Source organism: Gopherus evgoodei, chromosome 1 (genome assembly GCF_007399415.2).
Source record: "Gopherus evgoodei ecotype Sinaloan lineage chromosome 1, rGopEvg1_v1.p, whole genome shotgun sequence".
Taxonomy (NCBI): domain Eukaryota; kingdom Metazoa; phylum Chordata; order Testudines; family Testudinidae; genus Gopherus; species Gopherus evgoodei.
In genome coordinates this window covers 222991707-223006909 of record NC_044322.1, presented here as the reverse complement: position 1 = coordinate 223006909, position 15203 = coordinate 222991707, and the positions used below count along the sequence as shown (strand labels likewise).

The 15203-nt window shown below is 44.7% G+C and overlaps 1 protein-coding gene across 1 annotated transcript in view; it reads left to right on the top strand.

The window, feature by feature from the left end:
* The first annotated feature begins 4930 nt into the window (after positions 1-4930).
* The window catches only part of LOC115646742 (ovostatin-like), a 60109-nt gene continuing 49836 nt past the window's right edge, over positions 4931-15203 (top strand). The window contains exons 1-8 of the mRNA XM_030552968.1: positions 4931-4995; positions 5648-5831; positions 6206-6362; positions 7552-7604; positions 8572-8592; positions 10851-11019; positions 12616-12700; positions 14872-14983. Coding sequence (XP_030408828.1) covers positions 4931-4995; positions 5648-5831; positions 6206-6362; positions 7552-7604; positions 8572-8592; positions 10851-11019; positions 12616-12700; positions 14872-14983 — 846 coding nt within the window. The remainder of the gene's footprint in view (positions 4996-5647; positions 5832-6205; positions 6363-7551; positions 7605-8571; positions 8593-10850; positions 11020-12615; positions 12701-14871; positions 14984-15203) is intronic.

Below are 15203 nucleotides of genomic sequence, written 5' to 3'. Positions count from 1 at the left end.
TGGCACCAGGAGCTGCTCCACTTCTTGCTCTTGCATTTGGAGTACTCTATGTAACAGGTCCCTTCTTATCACAAAGTATGGCCCTGGGCCTTTGAGTTTCCCCTCCACTGGAACCCCATTCACCTAAATTACCTCCCTTCTAATATTGTCATACAGTGGATCATTGGCTTGGTCTTGCCCAAAATTTCTAAATGAGGACCCAATATGCTCAAAATCAAGGGGTCCTGTTTCTGTTTCCCCTCCAGGATTGGCCTCAGCAAAACTGGGTCCAGCTTCTGGCTCGTCAACAACCTGAGTTTCCCACCTGTCAGCTGGATGAGATAGTCTCCCTACAAGCACAACCTTTTGGTTCCTAGCCAAGATCCTGTTCCAAACTTTTTGTCTGCCCTCCTTTATAATTTCATTTTACGGGCCTTCCCAGCTGCAGAGAACAAGTCCTGTGCAAATTCAGAGAAAAATGGGAGAGGGCTACCTATTGGGGCCACAGTATCACTCCTGGGGTCATTACCCTCCTCGGACTCACTCACTGGAAGTAGATTCCTGAACCCTGGGAAGTCTCATCCTATGAGGACAGGATATGGGAGTTTAGGGACCACCCATTCCGTCACCCTTGTGATACTCCCCTGAACTTCAATTTGTACAGAGATGGTTGGATAGTCGTTGACAGAGCCATGTACACAGGTTATCCCTGTGTGTTTGGCATAAGACAGCTGGTCCTGTCCCACTAGTTTCCCTGAGATCAGCGTGACAACATTCCTGGAATCCACTAATGGAGTGGTCTTTATGCCATTCATCTTAACTTGCCACGTGTATCTATGTGGGGGTCATCACAACCCCTACAAGGTTGATTAAGCCACATGGGCCTGCATGATCACCCAGATTGATTGCATGGGCTCCTCAGTGTTAGGATATTGGGTTGTGATATGCCCTAGTTATCCGCAAGCATAACACCTACATTTCACTCAGGATATCCCCCTATTCTTTGGACTATCGGGTCTTACCCCAAGACACTCTCTCCCCAGTCCCCTAAATACCTTTGCAGACTCTGGCCACTCTTCAACGTTCTTTCTCTCCAACAAAGTTCTGCCTGACCCTTCGGGACTCTGGTCCTTCAGGGCGGGGACTGATCACTTAATTAGGCACATTTCTTCCCCGGTAGTCTAAGAAAGTTCCTTGATCATTAACTGTCTCTCTATGAGGGCAACTAAATAGTCATAAGAGAAGAAGTCTTTTTGGCTAACTCATCCTCATAGGTCTGGTGGTAATCCTCTCATGAACCTGTCCAGCACTATGATTTTTATTATCTTCTCTGTACTATGGATCTTGGGGTGCAGCCACTTCTGCATTAGATGGATCAGATCGAATAGTTGTGACCTTGGCACTTTGCTGTCCTGGTACCTCCAGTCATGGAACCTCTGGGCCCTTATAGCTATCGTCATACTGGATCTCGCCAGGATCTCTGCCTTCAACTGTGGTAATCTGTGGTTGCTTCTGCTGCTATGTCATAGTAAGCCTTCTGTCATAGTAAGCCACACAGGCAAGGCGAAAGGATGGTGGCCCACTGGTCTCAGGGCCAGGCCTCATATAGGGCCGTTCTCTAAAAGGTGAGAAGGTATGTCTTCATATCATCTTCCACCATCATCTTTTGTAGGTAACTGCTGGCCCTTAGGGGTCGTGTCTCACTCATTAAGACTATATGTCAGAGCGGTCATGGCCTTCAACTGGCTCATGACCTCTTGCAGGGTGGCTTGATCCTGGACTGCCTGGCTTATCAGCAGCTGATTCGTCATACCGACTCCTGTTGGATGGTCATCTGGACCCTGGTAGCCTCTTCTTGTTATGCTGTGGCCTGCACCAGTGCCCTCACTATGTCATCCATTTTGGGGAGGATGGTGATTTACCTTGCTCTGGGATGGTTCTCAGTGCCAATGCAATCCCACTTCTTACACCACATGTGGCAAGGCACCCCTTTCTGCCTTGCCGGACTTAGCACTCCCTCCTCTGGCAGGGATAGGGCCACACTCTGGAGTGTGTCTGTCTTCCCTCTTCAGGATTTGTTTCTCAGAGCCTTCCTGGTAGGCATTGGGGCAGGCCTGAAGAGTGCTTCTCTGCCAAACAAAGACAAACAAGTCTACAATGCACCAAAACAAAAGGGGAATACCTTTCCTTGGCCCTCTCACTGTGACAGGTATTGTCCTGTCACTGGCCCCAGGGTGTCAAGAATTATGTGGACAAGCTGGAGAAAGTCCAGAGAAGAGCAACAAAAATTATTAAAGGTCTAGAAAACACGACCTATGAGCGAAGATTGAAAAAAATTGGTTTGTTTAGCTTGGAAAAGAGAACACTGAGGAGGGACATGATAACAGTTCTCAAGTACAGAAAAGGTTATTACAAGGAGGGGGGCGACATTTTTTTCTCCTTAATGTCTGAGGACAGGACAAGAAGCAGTAGGCTTAAATTGCAAGAAGGGAAGTTTAAATTGAACATTAGGAAAAAATTCCTAACTCTCAGAGTGGTTAAGCACTGGAATAAATTGCCCAGGCAGGTTGTATAATCTCCATCATTGGTGATTTTTAAGAGCAGGTTAGACAAACACCTGTCAGGGATGGTCTGGATAATACTTAGTCCTGTCATGAGTGCAGGGGACTGAACTACATAACCTCTCAAGGTCCTTTCCAGTCTTATGATTCTGTGATTATGGGAATGACTTCACTGCAGAGTTAGCCCGAGCTCTGAGTTTGGTGTTGCACCCCCTACCGCATCTGCACACAAAATCCTCTCACCCTAGTTTACTGTTGCTTTAAATCCAGGCTATCTGACCTATCTGGGGCTATAAGCTAATATTACTCAGGCTGGTAACCTACCTATGCTGTAGTGAGGACACAGGTTAAACCAATCCAGTGCTGATAGTCCTCCAATTCCTTCCTACAATTCCCTCTGTGTGCCCAGAAAGGACAGATAAGTTCTCCCACAATTCACTGGGAAACAATCATAGAGTGGCAAAGAGTCCCATGGCACCTTATAGACTAACAGACCTATTGAAGCATGAGCTTTCATGGGTGAATACCCACTTCATAGATTGGTTCAGCTCACTGCAGTGCAAAGAACCCTGGGATGTGCTCCTGGGAGTCCTAGTAATGCAGGTGCGTGCGTGAAGCACCACTGAGCACACAGTAATGCTGTAGGGCTTTGCATTGTGACCACTCACACATGAGTTAATGCTGCACTGAAGACACGCCTTAAGAGGGCTACATGAAGGTTAACAAAGAGTAAACATTCAAACATCAATAACCATCACGAAACTGTCAAGAAAACAGAGGAATCAGAAACAATACAGCATTGCATGGTGGAACAGGAAGATATAAGGCGCTCAGACTGTGGACTGAATCTTCCTGTTACTCTGCTGCCAGAAATGTTGAAATTCTGTGTCTGCTGCAAACTGACTCCGCAAAGTAATTCTGAGCCGCTGGGTCAGTAAAATCTCCACGCTTCCTGCCATTCCTTTTCCAAAGTTTGACAGGGAAAAGAACTGAACGTCAGCTGCTGCCTCTTGGCCTTGCACTACATAAAAACCCTCAACTGGGGTAATTTCCACAAATATTTCCATAAATATTTTCAGTGAAATGGGGTGTGCTTTTATGCAACAATGGGGCCATTCAACTTCAAAAAAGACTTTGCACTAAAAAAACAAAAGTGTGTATTTCTGTATTTTTTTAATGTGAAAATAACTTTTTCCAAGAAATTTGTGTAAAGTGAAATTTTAAGGATGAACTGCTTGATCTGTTTCTGAAAGAGAACAATCCTGCATTGGCTGTAGTAAGGCAGACAGCTCTTCTGCAGCTTTATTTATTGGCACTAGAGCTGGTCAGAAACAAAACCATGCCAATGCGATTCCAACTGGATGATGTTTAATCTCATTGTTGTGATAACTCTGGAGCACAGGAATCACAAACATCAAACAACTATTTTCCAGTGTTGCCTCTTGTTTTTGTGTGGTGACATGGGGAGAGTTGGGCTTTGTGTCTTCTTTCAAAACAAAAGGAGGGGATTCCAGTTAAAGAGCAGGGACCTTATTTTCCTTTTGCAGGATCTGAGTAACTTCCATTGAAATTTCTTGTATTCTGATGGGGGAAAAACTGAGATCCAGGAGTACTAACAAATACTTAGGGACTTGGTGGAAGCGCATTGTTTTGAGTATTGGATAAAGCCTTGAAGAACAGACTGCAGCAGACATTCAGCATTGGCTACAACAGGGAGAGAGACTAGGTGTGAGTGAGCTAGATCTGTTTCTAGCTCTAGTTTCTTTATTCTTCAGTCTCATCATCATCATATTCAAAAGTCAAGATGATGGTGAAGCGAGGGAGACGTGCTTTACTCTGTTCACTTTCTACTCCAGGAATGTGCGCACAGATTTCAACAAGGATCAAGCATCAAAATATTCATGTAAAGTTAATCCACTGCAAACAGCTTGTAAACGTGGTAGGTGAATTCCTCCAGAATCAAAAGGAGGAAAAACCAAGCCTTAAACTAGTTTAACAGGCTCGTTCTGTGCTGGGTCATTTCCTGCTTCCCTGTGCCAAGCATCAGTTAGAAGCAAGCCAAGTCATTGAGACATTTTTCATGGATGATTAGAAAATTGCAACAAGTGATGCAATTTGGAGGACAGGGAGCTGGAGTGGATTGTGATAGATTCTGGGGAGGGTCTTGGAAAAAGTGGGATGGACTAGGATCTGCCCCCCTACCTCTTGCTGGGCTTATAAAGCCATCAACAACTCAGGTGAGAGAAACGGAGTCAGGGAGGAGTTGAGGAACAGGCTCTTTCATTGTGCAGCTCTGAGCAAGGAATGTCCAAGGGCTATTAAAATCTCAGACAATGTGCTGTCCCTTGGGTGATTATATCTCTGCATTTCCCTTGTCTCTGTGGACAACGATGCTGCTGAAGTTTTTTCTGAGTGCCCTTGTCAGTCACCTAACAGCTGCATATGCTCCTGAACTGTAAGAAATACCATGTGCTTTACTAATGATATGTGTTTGCTGTGAATCATTCATTTACTGAAGGGTTTGGTGGCACAGTTAGAAAATACTGCTGCTGCTGCTGCCACCTTTTTTTATCTGGAGGCCTAGGATGAATTCTAACTTAGATTGGATGATTTAGTTGGGGATTGGTCCTGCTTTGAGCAGGGGGGTGGACTAGATGAACTCCTGGGGTCCCTTCCAACCTAATCTTCTTTGATTCTGTGAAATGAGTTGATTGTTTCTCATGTGAGCACAAAACAGACTTTTTACACCTTGCTAAACTACCACAAAATGTAACATGTCTGAGCTTATATGCATAGGAAAGGGAACAGTAATAGCAAGGTGTGGTGTGATAGGTATGGGCTTCCAGGATTCATAACATGGGGGGGGCTGCAGAGCAGGACTGAGGGGCATCGGCAGAGCTGTGTGAGAAGCTCAGGAATAGCAAAGCGGCTGCGAGGGATTGCTAGCAATTAGCAGAGCTGTCTGGGGTCCTATGTTAGATCTGAACCTATAATGAAAAAAGTCTTTTACTTCTCAATAACCATTGTCTGACCTCTCCCAAACAGGTTGTTCCTTCCTATCTGCCCCCTTGTCTCTTGAATGAAATTGTGTTATTTGGTTTTCATAGACAGTACCTCCTGATGGTGCCATCAGTGCTGCAGAGCAGCTCTCCGGATCAGGCCTGCCTGCACTTCCACAACCTCAATGAATCGGTATCTGTGAGTGTCATCCTGGAGTACAGTGGTTCCAACACCACTATTTTTGAGCAGCCTGTAAGAGGAAACTACTTCTTCCAGTGCATCAGATTTATGGTACAGACTTTAATTTACGTTTCAATAAAGAAAGAAAAAGTAATCTTGGAAAATGTGTGTGAACAGACAAGTGACCTTACAGAATTAGTGATGGGAAAGGAAAGGGTAAAGTAGAGGAGGGAGACTAAGGGAGAAATAAAAGCTGGAAGAAATGAGAAATGGAGCAGGGGTGGAGGCAGAGGAGAGCAGCACTGTGAAAGAAGAGAGGGATATGGGAAGACAGAAGCAGTATAGATCTGAGAAAGAGACCGAGCTGGCAGTGGAACTGGAGTGTGGGCTGCCTCCATAGTACACTTTATGCTGCAGGTAGACAGCTCCTGGAGAGAATGGTCTAAGCTGAACATTCTCCCCCTTATATTTTGCATCCCTCCCAGGTTCCTCGTACCACCTTTTCCCCCTTGGCTTTCATCACTTTCTCTGCCAAAGGCACGACAGTCAGGCTGGCAGAACGGAGGTCGATGGCTATTCAGAATGTGGACAGCGTTGTCTTTGTCCAGACAGACAAACCCATCTACAAGCCGGGACAGACAGGTGAATGTGGATTCTGCTTTACTTAATGTCATTTCCTCTGGGAACCAATATTCTGAGCTAGAGTGTGAGAGAGAACTGCTCTGCAAAATTCAAGTCAGAGCAGACAATGTTGTGGGTTTGGGCTGACTACTCAGCACCTTAAAGTAAAAACATTGCTAATGTCTGCAGTGGAGCTGAGGAAGCCACGCTCAGACACAAGAGAGCACCTGGTGGGTGACTGTCAAAATCCCAACTCATTCCCCAGTCTTTATTCACTTTCTTTCCACAGTCACTCCCTTTGTCCCCTGCTCTCACTGCTGCTGCCTCATTATGGTTCCCAGGCATTCGTAGTCATTAATAGATGCGTAGAGCCAGGGCCAGCTCTAGCCATTTCGCCACCCCAAGCACAGCGGCACAGATGCTCCACCGGTGCCACGGGACCAGCGGACCCTCTGCAGGGACGCCTGCGGGAGGTCCACCGGAGCCGCCTGCCGCCCTCCCGGCAACCGGCAGAGTGCCCCCCGCGGAATGCCGCCCCAAGCAAGCACTTGGCATGCTGGGGTCTGGAGCCAGCCCTGCGTAGAGCACTGCCCATTGGCTTTTTAGCTATAGTTCCATGTCTGTGGCCATGACTGGCTCTCCAGCTTCAAGGGCATGGCGAGTACCCAATTGGAGAGGCCGTGAAGGAAGATCCTCACACAGAATTACCTGCTCTGCAGACACTGGGGAATCACTTCTGAATCAGGCAAACTGCTCTAATCAGAGATGGCTGCTTCTTAATAACACTTTCACTTTTATGTGCTCAAAGCTTTGTGCAGAGATTAACTAGATTAATGCTGACATACCCCTACGGGGGAGGTGGGCACATTGTACAGTGGAGAAATGGAGATAAAAAAGAGGATTTGCCTAAAGCCACTCATGGAGTCAGTAACTGAACTCGGGCTATCTAACTACCAACCCACTCCCTTTTCTTCAGTGGGCTGGAAAAACTTCTGGAGAAAAGCATTCTCTGCTGTTAGGGGAATTCAGTCCCATGGAAGGTTATACCATGGAAAGCCCTCTTCACTGTGGGCACAAATCCTAGCTGTGATTTACTTGTTCCTTTTTCAAGAAGGGAGTGCTGGAAAACCAGCTGAAATGTGGATATGGACCAAACTGGAGCTCAGAGATAGAGAAGAGCTATGTTGATCTCTTGCCCATGTCTTTTCAGTGCTGTTTCGAGTTGTCGCTCTCGATACCCATTTTAGGCCTGCTCAGGAAATGGTGAGTGTGACCAGGGACCAGAATTATCCAGGATCTCCACCTGGATGGTAAATTGGTGGGTGTCACCCCATCAGCCCCAGTCCAACCTTTAAATACGCATTTTTTGGACTGAATTGGAGCTGAATTTCTGCAGTAACCGAAGGAGAAATTCATTTGAATTGAACTTTAACACTGCATGTACAAAGTCCTGCCCTTACATGCAGCAGCCACACAGAGCAGCACTAGCATGTAGACGGCTGTGCACCTGGCAGAAGAGCCCTCCTGCTACTGCTGGGCAAGGGGCTTCAAGGAGAGTCTGTGCCTTGCAATGCCAGGTGATCTTTACTGCTCCAACAAGCAATTTCACTTGGCCCACTCCTAGTGTCCCCATTTAGCATGTGCCGCCCATGGCGACAGGCTCACTAGCCATCTGCAAGGGGAGAGAATCTAGACACTGCCACCAACAGACTGTCTTGGGGATATGATACTTACTGCAACACATGGAGGGGTCCTGGCTGGCTTTTTGAGTGGGAAGAATAGGCTTCCTCCACTTTATTCTCATCCTTCACCTGTGCAGGAGAAAACAGGATTTTGCCCTGTTGAAAGGTGCTAGATAATCTGAGAGTGTGGATGGATGATACAGAGGAGGCCTGATTCTGATCTTAGAAACAGCATTGTAACAGTAACTGTACTGCTCCTGGTTTGCACCAGTACAAGTGAGATCAGAATCTGTTCCAGGGTGTCTTATGCCCTCATCTCCTCTTCTTTTTATACGTTATCTTCAGCATTTAGGGCCAAACCTTGTGGTTCTTACTCAGATAAAATTCCTACTGAACTTATTCAAGTGAAAATCTTGCTTGAATACTCACTATAGATTTGGGCCCATAACATCTAAAATTGTTTTTAAAATTGTTATTCATTCAATGCTGAAGCAACTATTATTATTTCCTCAAACACTTACAATCTCTTTCTTTGGTCTCTTTTTCAGTATCCCTTGATTACCATTCAGGTAAGAGACTTGCTTTTTAAAATGTGTCACCTATAAACCTGAAATTCTGAGTGTGTGAGAGAGAGATATACTTAACTGGCCACATTCTGCTCTCAGATCCACTGGTAGAAATGCACAGTATTTCTATGGAATCCAGTGGAGCAAATCCAGCTTTACAAGTAGAGTTTAGCCCAATAATAGTTAAAATTATCCTGTTCATATGGTATTTCTATTTCCCCGCCTTCCTATCAAGAGTTCCAATTGCTTTGGTTTATAGTTTGTGTAACTTGCCCCTGCTGAAAAGCAAGGAACAATTATAGATAATGGATGCAATTACTAGCTGCTTTGGACCATGCAGTGTTTTCAAAAATATATGGCACGTTGTGCTTTTGTTAATAAGTGAGAAAGTTTCAGTTCCCTTACAAGCATGCATGTCTGCACGATTTCTCTTGTACTGTGAAGTCTAGCCATTAATTGTTGCATACAGTGAAATTTAAACATTACAGAGTTTGACATTGTTCACTAACAAGCACAAGGCAATTGCTAGAGAGTCTTTCTTTTAACCAATGTAGAATGAGAGAGAACAAAAGGCTATGGGAGACCAAATAAGTGTGTGGGAAATGCGGTTGTAGAGTGCCCTCCTGATCCTGTCTCCTCTCCTTCCAATTGGGGAAAACTGGACAATGGAGGGGCAGGATGTGGGGAAGGGTTTGTGTGTGGGATGAGATAGGGAAGAAAGATTCCCCTTCTTCACCCTCTCCCACCCCTTCTTCATAACAGCATGGAAAGCTGGAACTTTCTGCAGTATAGGGCAGGGTGGGAGAACGTAGGATTTATATATTGGTGAAACGGGATAGCAATACTTCCCTAATTCACAGAGATGTCTTGGTTAACATGGTGCAAGCAAACAATATGTATTTTAATACAACATAATGAAAGTATATACATCTAGGAACAAAGACTGTAGGCCATACATACACAATGGGGATTCTATCCTGGTAAGCAGTGATTCTGAAAAAAGTTTTAGGACTTGTGGTGTATAATCAACTGAACATGACCTCCCTATGCAATGCTGTGGCCAAAAGAGCTAATGAGATCCTTGGATGTGTAAACAGGGGAATCTTGAGTAGGAGTAGAGAGGTTATTTTACCTCTGTATTTGGCATTGGTAAGACTATTTCTGGAATACTGTGTCCAGTTCTGGTGCTCACAACTCAAGGAGAATGTTGATAAATTGAGGAGGGTTCAGAGAAGAGCCACAAGAATGGCTAAAGGATAGCCTCAGAGAGCTCAATCTATTTAGCTTCACAAAGAGAAGGATAAGAGGTGACTTCATTACAGTCTATAAGCATCTATAGGGGACATAGATATTTAATAATTGGCCCTTCAATCTAGGCATAACATGATCCAGTGGTGGAAGTTGAAGCTAGACAAATTCAGACTAGAAATAAGGTGTAAATTTATAATGGTGAGAGTAATTAATTATTGGAACAATTTACGAAGTCTCGTGGTGACAATTGTTAAATCAAGATTGGATGTTTGTCTAAAAAATATCTCTAGGAATTATTTTGGGGGAAATTTATGGCCTGTGTTACACAGAAGTCAGGCTAGATGATCACAGTGGTCCTTTTTGGCCTTGAAATCTATAAATCTATGAAACGGGGAAGTGTGAGGAAAGTCAGGCTAAATTCAACTAGCAACAAATTTGTAAGGTGGAAAGAGCTAGAAGACTTAGGGCTGCTCTACAGTACCACTTAAGTCGATGTAACTTATGTCACTCAGGGATGTGAAAAAAGACCCCCCTCCCCACTGAGCAACATAGATTATATTGAACTAAGCACTGTCCACACCGGTGCTGTGTCAGCAGGAGATGCTCTCCCACTGACATAGCTTCTGCATCTTGCAGAAGTGGAGGAATTATTGCTGCCAGGAAAGCACTCTCCTGTTGACATAGAGTATCTTCACCAGGCATGCTACAGCAGTGAATCTGTAGCACTGCAGCTGTGCTGATGTAGCATTGTAGTATAGACTTGCCCTCTGATATTTACTATAGACAGCATTGATTAGTGTCACATATAGGTATGACAACAACTTACTTTGCGTCTTTGATTCCTGTTGCATGTGCTAATAGGAAAACATTAAGTTCTGTGTCAACAGGAGACAGGCTACCCATTCTGGGAAATGTCAGCTAGATGGAGGCTCATTAACGCACCAGGCTTCCTTTAAGAAAAATAAACTAGTTGTGTTTGTGCCTATCTTCCTGCTCCCTCTGTCCCCTAGGATCCTCAGGGCAATCGAATCTTCCAGTGGCTGAATGTGACATCTCAGGTGGCCATCGTCCAGCTCACATTCCAGTTAATCAAAGAGCCAATGCTGGGCAACTACCAAATCAACGTGGAAAAGAAATCAGGATCCAGCACTCGTCACTCATTCTCTGTGGAGAAATATGGTAACACCTGCTGTTACTATTGTTTGCACTAGGAAAAAATACTTGGAGTAGGGCCCAATCTGTCATAGTTAGACCCAAATTGCAACCCCCCCACAAAAGTTTGGATTGCTATCTGTGAGTCTCCTGACTCCCTTGTGAATGGACCAAGTCTCTACCCTGTCCTCAGTGGAGTCTAGAGACCTGAGCTGGTGTCCAGACTCACCTCATCTTTGGAGTCTGGGTCTGAAAGTAACTCAAGAACAATACAAATTTGTTCATGAGTTACCTGCAGACCCAAACTTCAGACTAAACTTCATCCCGAAGCATGGCCCTTCCTTGGATTTGTTTCTAGGACTGCCTCTGTCTTAGTTCATTCTGGCCCAGAGGGACATTCTCAACCAAATTAGAGCCACCAGAAATTATCCTGGATTTTCATACAAGGTTTGAGTGCCTGAGCCTGGGATGACTCAACAGAACAGGCCCACACTCCCTTCTGCACAAGATCTTAGTTTGTGGTCCAGTTACACTGCAAATTCCAGGGTGTTCTGTTCTGGCTTCTGGTTCAGCCCACTCTAAAGACAAAGTCTGTTTGCAGAATTCAAAATCTAGAAATCCATCTAGATCCAGGGTTTGCACTTTTAACAACCCCAAGTCTTGGTTATTAGGAGCTAAGGTTTTTGCATTGGGGATATCTCTCACAAGAGATACATTTTAACAGCAATGCACCATACTCAACCTGCCAAAGGTACTGACCCCAGTTTGCCAGGTCTTTGGACCAAGACTGCAGCCCTGCACAAGTCCTTCTTTTGGACTGTTCTTACTGCAATCAGGAAGTATGACTGCAGCCTGTGTAGACATCCCTGAGCTAGCTTTGAGCTAGCTATCAGTAGGGGCTGCAGCTGCTAGAGTATGGATCCAGGGTCTTGAGTGGGTGTGGTTAACCCAGGCAACTCCCTCGCTACCTCTCCACTGCTGAGGCTTCACTACTATTGCTACTCTGGCTAGCTTTGATCTACATGCACTGCAGTCACATCATATGACTGCAGCATATGCTCTATGTCTCTAGGTATCTTTCAGCAATTGAACTCCACTTGTTCTCCCCTTTTTGCCCCTTTTTTCTTCCCAGAGACATTCTGACACTAGTTGTCTTTAATAAATGTGCATTTGAGAACTAGAGAGAAGAAAAATAGTAAAAAGCCAAAGAACAGAAGTTAAACATCTCATCTAGGTGCAGGCTGTGAAAAAACTCCTCCTAGGCAGCTTATGAAACTTGAATTACAAACATTAACGGTTGGCACTAGGAACTAACCTTTATCCTAGCAGCACTCACTAGCTTTCTCAGCACATAGTGAGAAGTCTAAACACTGCTTGTTTTATGGCTTATCCTTCCTTAAGTAGCACCTCAGAGCAAATCCATTACTTGTATGTCAGGTTTACTGATAGCTAGTGGAGCATTTTCACCACAATCCCCAAGTGTTAGATCATTTTCTTGGTCCCTTTCACCAACTCAATTCAGAGCACTCTAGTTCCCACTTGCTGTGTGTTAGTAGTAACTAAACAACTTTGATGGTCCATTTCTCGCCTAGGAGCTAATGTGCCTTTTCCCCTCCAAACTAGTGCTACCAAAGTTTGAAGTTACGGTCAATGCACCAAAAAGCGTCTCAGTCCTGAATCCTGATTTGACAGTGAAAGTTTGTGGTGTGTAAGTATCTGATACAATGTTGCAGAGAGGCTGGGGGCAAGGTGAGACCTTCCCAGAGAGACAGACATGAGGGCCGACATATCAGAAGAGGGGGAGGAGGACAAAGCAATCAGGCCATCAGAAGATGCTGATCAATATTGATTTTGGGGGCAGCAGCCTACACTTATTTGTGTTCCTCTGGCTTGTGGGTGGATGGGAATCTTATAGTTTGCACGGGTGTATGGTGGGTTGTACACAACATTATCTGCTTTCTCACTGGCCCCTTGGGATGGGCTCACCCCTCCCCAGTGGTTATTTTAGGAGTAGACTCTGTAAGCCAGCCAGTAGCAAGGAGTTAAAGCCCAGCAATGGATTCAGCATCCAAGCAGGCTATGGGTCCCTGAGCTGACGCTATCCAGTGTAGCTGAGAACAGTTGGGTTCAGTCCTTTAAATGGGCTGAGTAACTCTCACACAAGGAGATTATTACATCAAATCTAAAGGTGAAATCCTGGCCCAACTGTCATCAAGGGGAGTTGATTTGCCTTCCTCTGCCTCAGAAGGTCAGCTTCATCCCAGGACATCAGTGGACTCACCCCATAGAGAAATTGGGCCCCAAATGTTGGTAGCAGTGATTTTTAAAATATGAAGTTTAAAAAGTAGAGGTAGGCTTAAGATTGCATTTAAACTTCCCAAAGCTCAGAGAGTTGCTCAGATTCTGGGTTTGGTTCAGACCTGGGTCTATTGCAAAACTGATGCAACTGTCATCAAAGTATTCCAGAGCGGATGGCCCAAAGGCCTGGACAACAGTATACCCACTTTCTGTACCTTTAGGGAAATAGATTATTGCACAGGAAGCTTTAGAGCTCATCTGTGGGAAACTGAACTGCACTGCAGAAGAGAATCAAGTGTCTGTGAAACAATGTTTACTAATGAGGGGGATGCTAAACTGTTTTAGGGGAGACCACAGGGCAGAGGTCTGGATCAGCATGGCCAGAGAAAGGTCTTGGACCCCCAATCATTGTCCCCCACACTCTGCAACATGCTGCTGAGTCTGCAAATCAAATGACAAGTAGCTCTTTGACGGCCAACCATCTTCCTTTCCTGCTCCTCTTGTGGTCCTGGCTATGTAGAGCCTGGCAAAATATCTCAATCTGAACTTTTTCCCAATAAAACATGCCAATTCAAAGACACTAAAACATTTTGTATATTCATGTCAGTTTAAATTCACTCAAAGATATGAAAACATTCAAACATTTTGTTCTGACATTTTGGAAATAAAACATTTCTATTTTTGATTAAAAACAATGTTTTGTTTAGAAATTTCCTTTTTAAAATTTTTTTTAGTAAATTCTTGAAATTGAAACAATTTTTGTTGACTTTTTAATTGCCAAAAAATGTGAAAATTTTCATTGTCCATTCTATCTAATACAGATATTTTTCCCCCTGATTTTTTGGAATGGCTAGCAAACTGAAAAATCCCTTATTCACTCAGCTCTGCTTACATGAATGTGGCAACAGGCTAATGAAGCAGCTACAACTTCTCTGCTCTGCTGGTGCATCACTCACCTCAGCCTCAGGTGGCATCAAGTTGAAGCATCAAGTGAGTGAGGTCCTAAGGAAGGGCAGGAGCTGCTGGTGGACTGCGGAGAAAAGAGGGGAGTTGGCAATAAACAACAGCGAAAGCAAAGAAAATGTTAAATGCATTGAAAAGGAAAAAAGGCAAGATGAAAAGGAGAAATGAGAGAGAAAACAAGCAGGACAAAGGAATGAAGATAGCAGATGCATGGGGACATGGAGGGAAAGGGCTGCATCATAGAAAGGCTGGGAATCACTGTTCTAAGAGCAATGTGGAGGCCGCTTCATGGGGCACAGATTTCCCTGTTTGAGGAAATGATAGGATGTTTTATTAGAACAAATGAGTATGGGGCAATGGAGATGCTAAGGAATAAATTCAGCTGCAATGTCCTCAGACACTGAAAGGTGTACAGATGTTGGCATGAAAATTCACACCATTGCTGGTCACAGGTAATTAACCTTTCTGCAGTATTCAGAAATCTAGCCAGAAAGCACACAAAAATACTCCCTTCTCTGGGTTCCCAGGCGTGGTGCGGGTCCTAGGTCTGTAGCTGCACATTAGCTCAGGTCAGTCTCTTGAGCCCCTAATTCACTGTTGTGTTTTCTCCTCCACCAGGTACACCTTTGGCCAGCCTGTCGAGGGGAGAGTCCAGCTCAGTGTGTGCAGGGATTTCAGTTTGTATGGAAACTGCAAGAGAGATCCACTTTGTCAATCTGTTACCAAAAATGTATGATACACAATAGCCATTTAGAAAAGATTCCTTTCCTTCCTGCCTTTCCTCTTTTTCTCTCCCTTCATTCCTCCCTTCTAATGCAGAAAGCACAGGACTGAGACTCAGGAGACCTGGGTTCTCATCTCTGCTCTGTCACTGGCCTGCTTTGTGACCTTGAGCAAGTCACTTCATCACTCTGTGCTTCAGTTTCCCTATCAGTAAGGTGGGGATAATG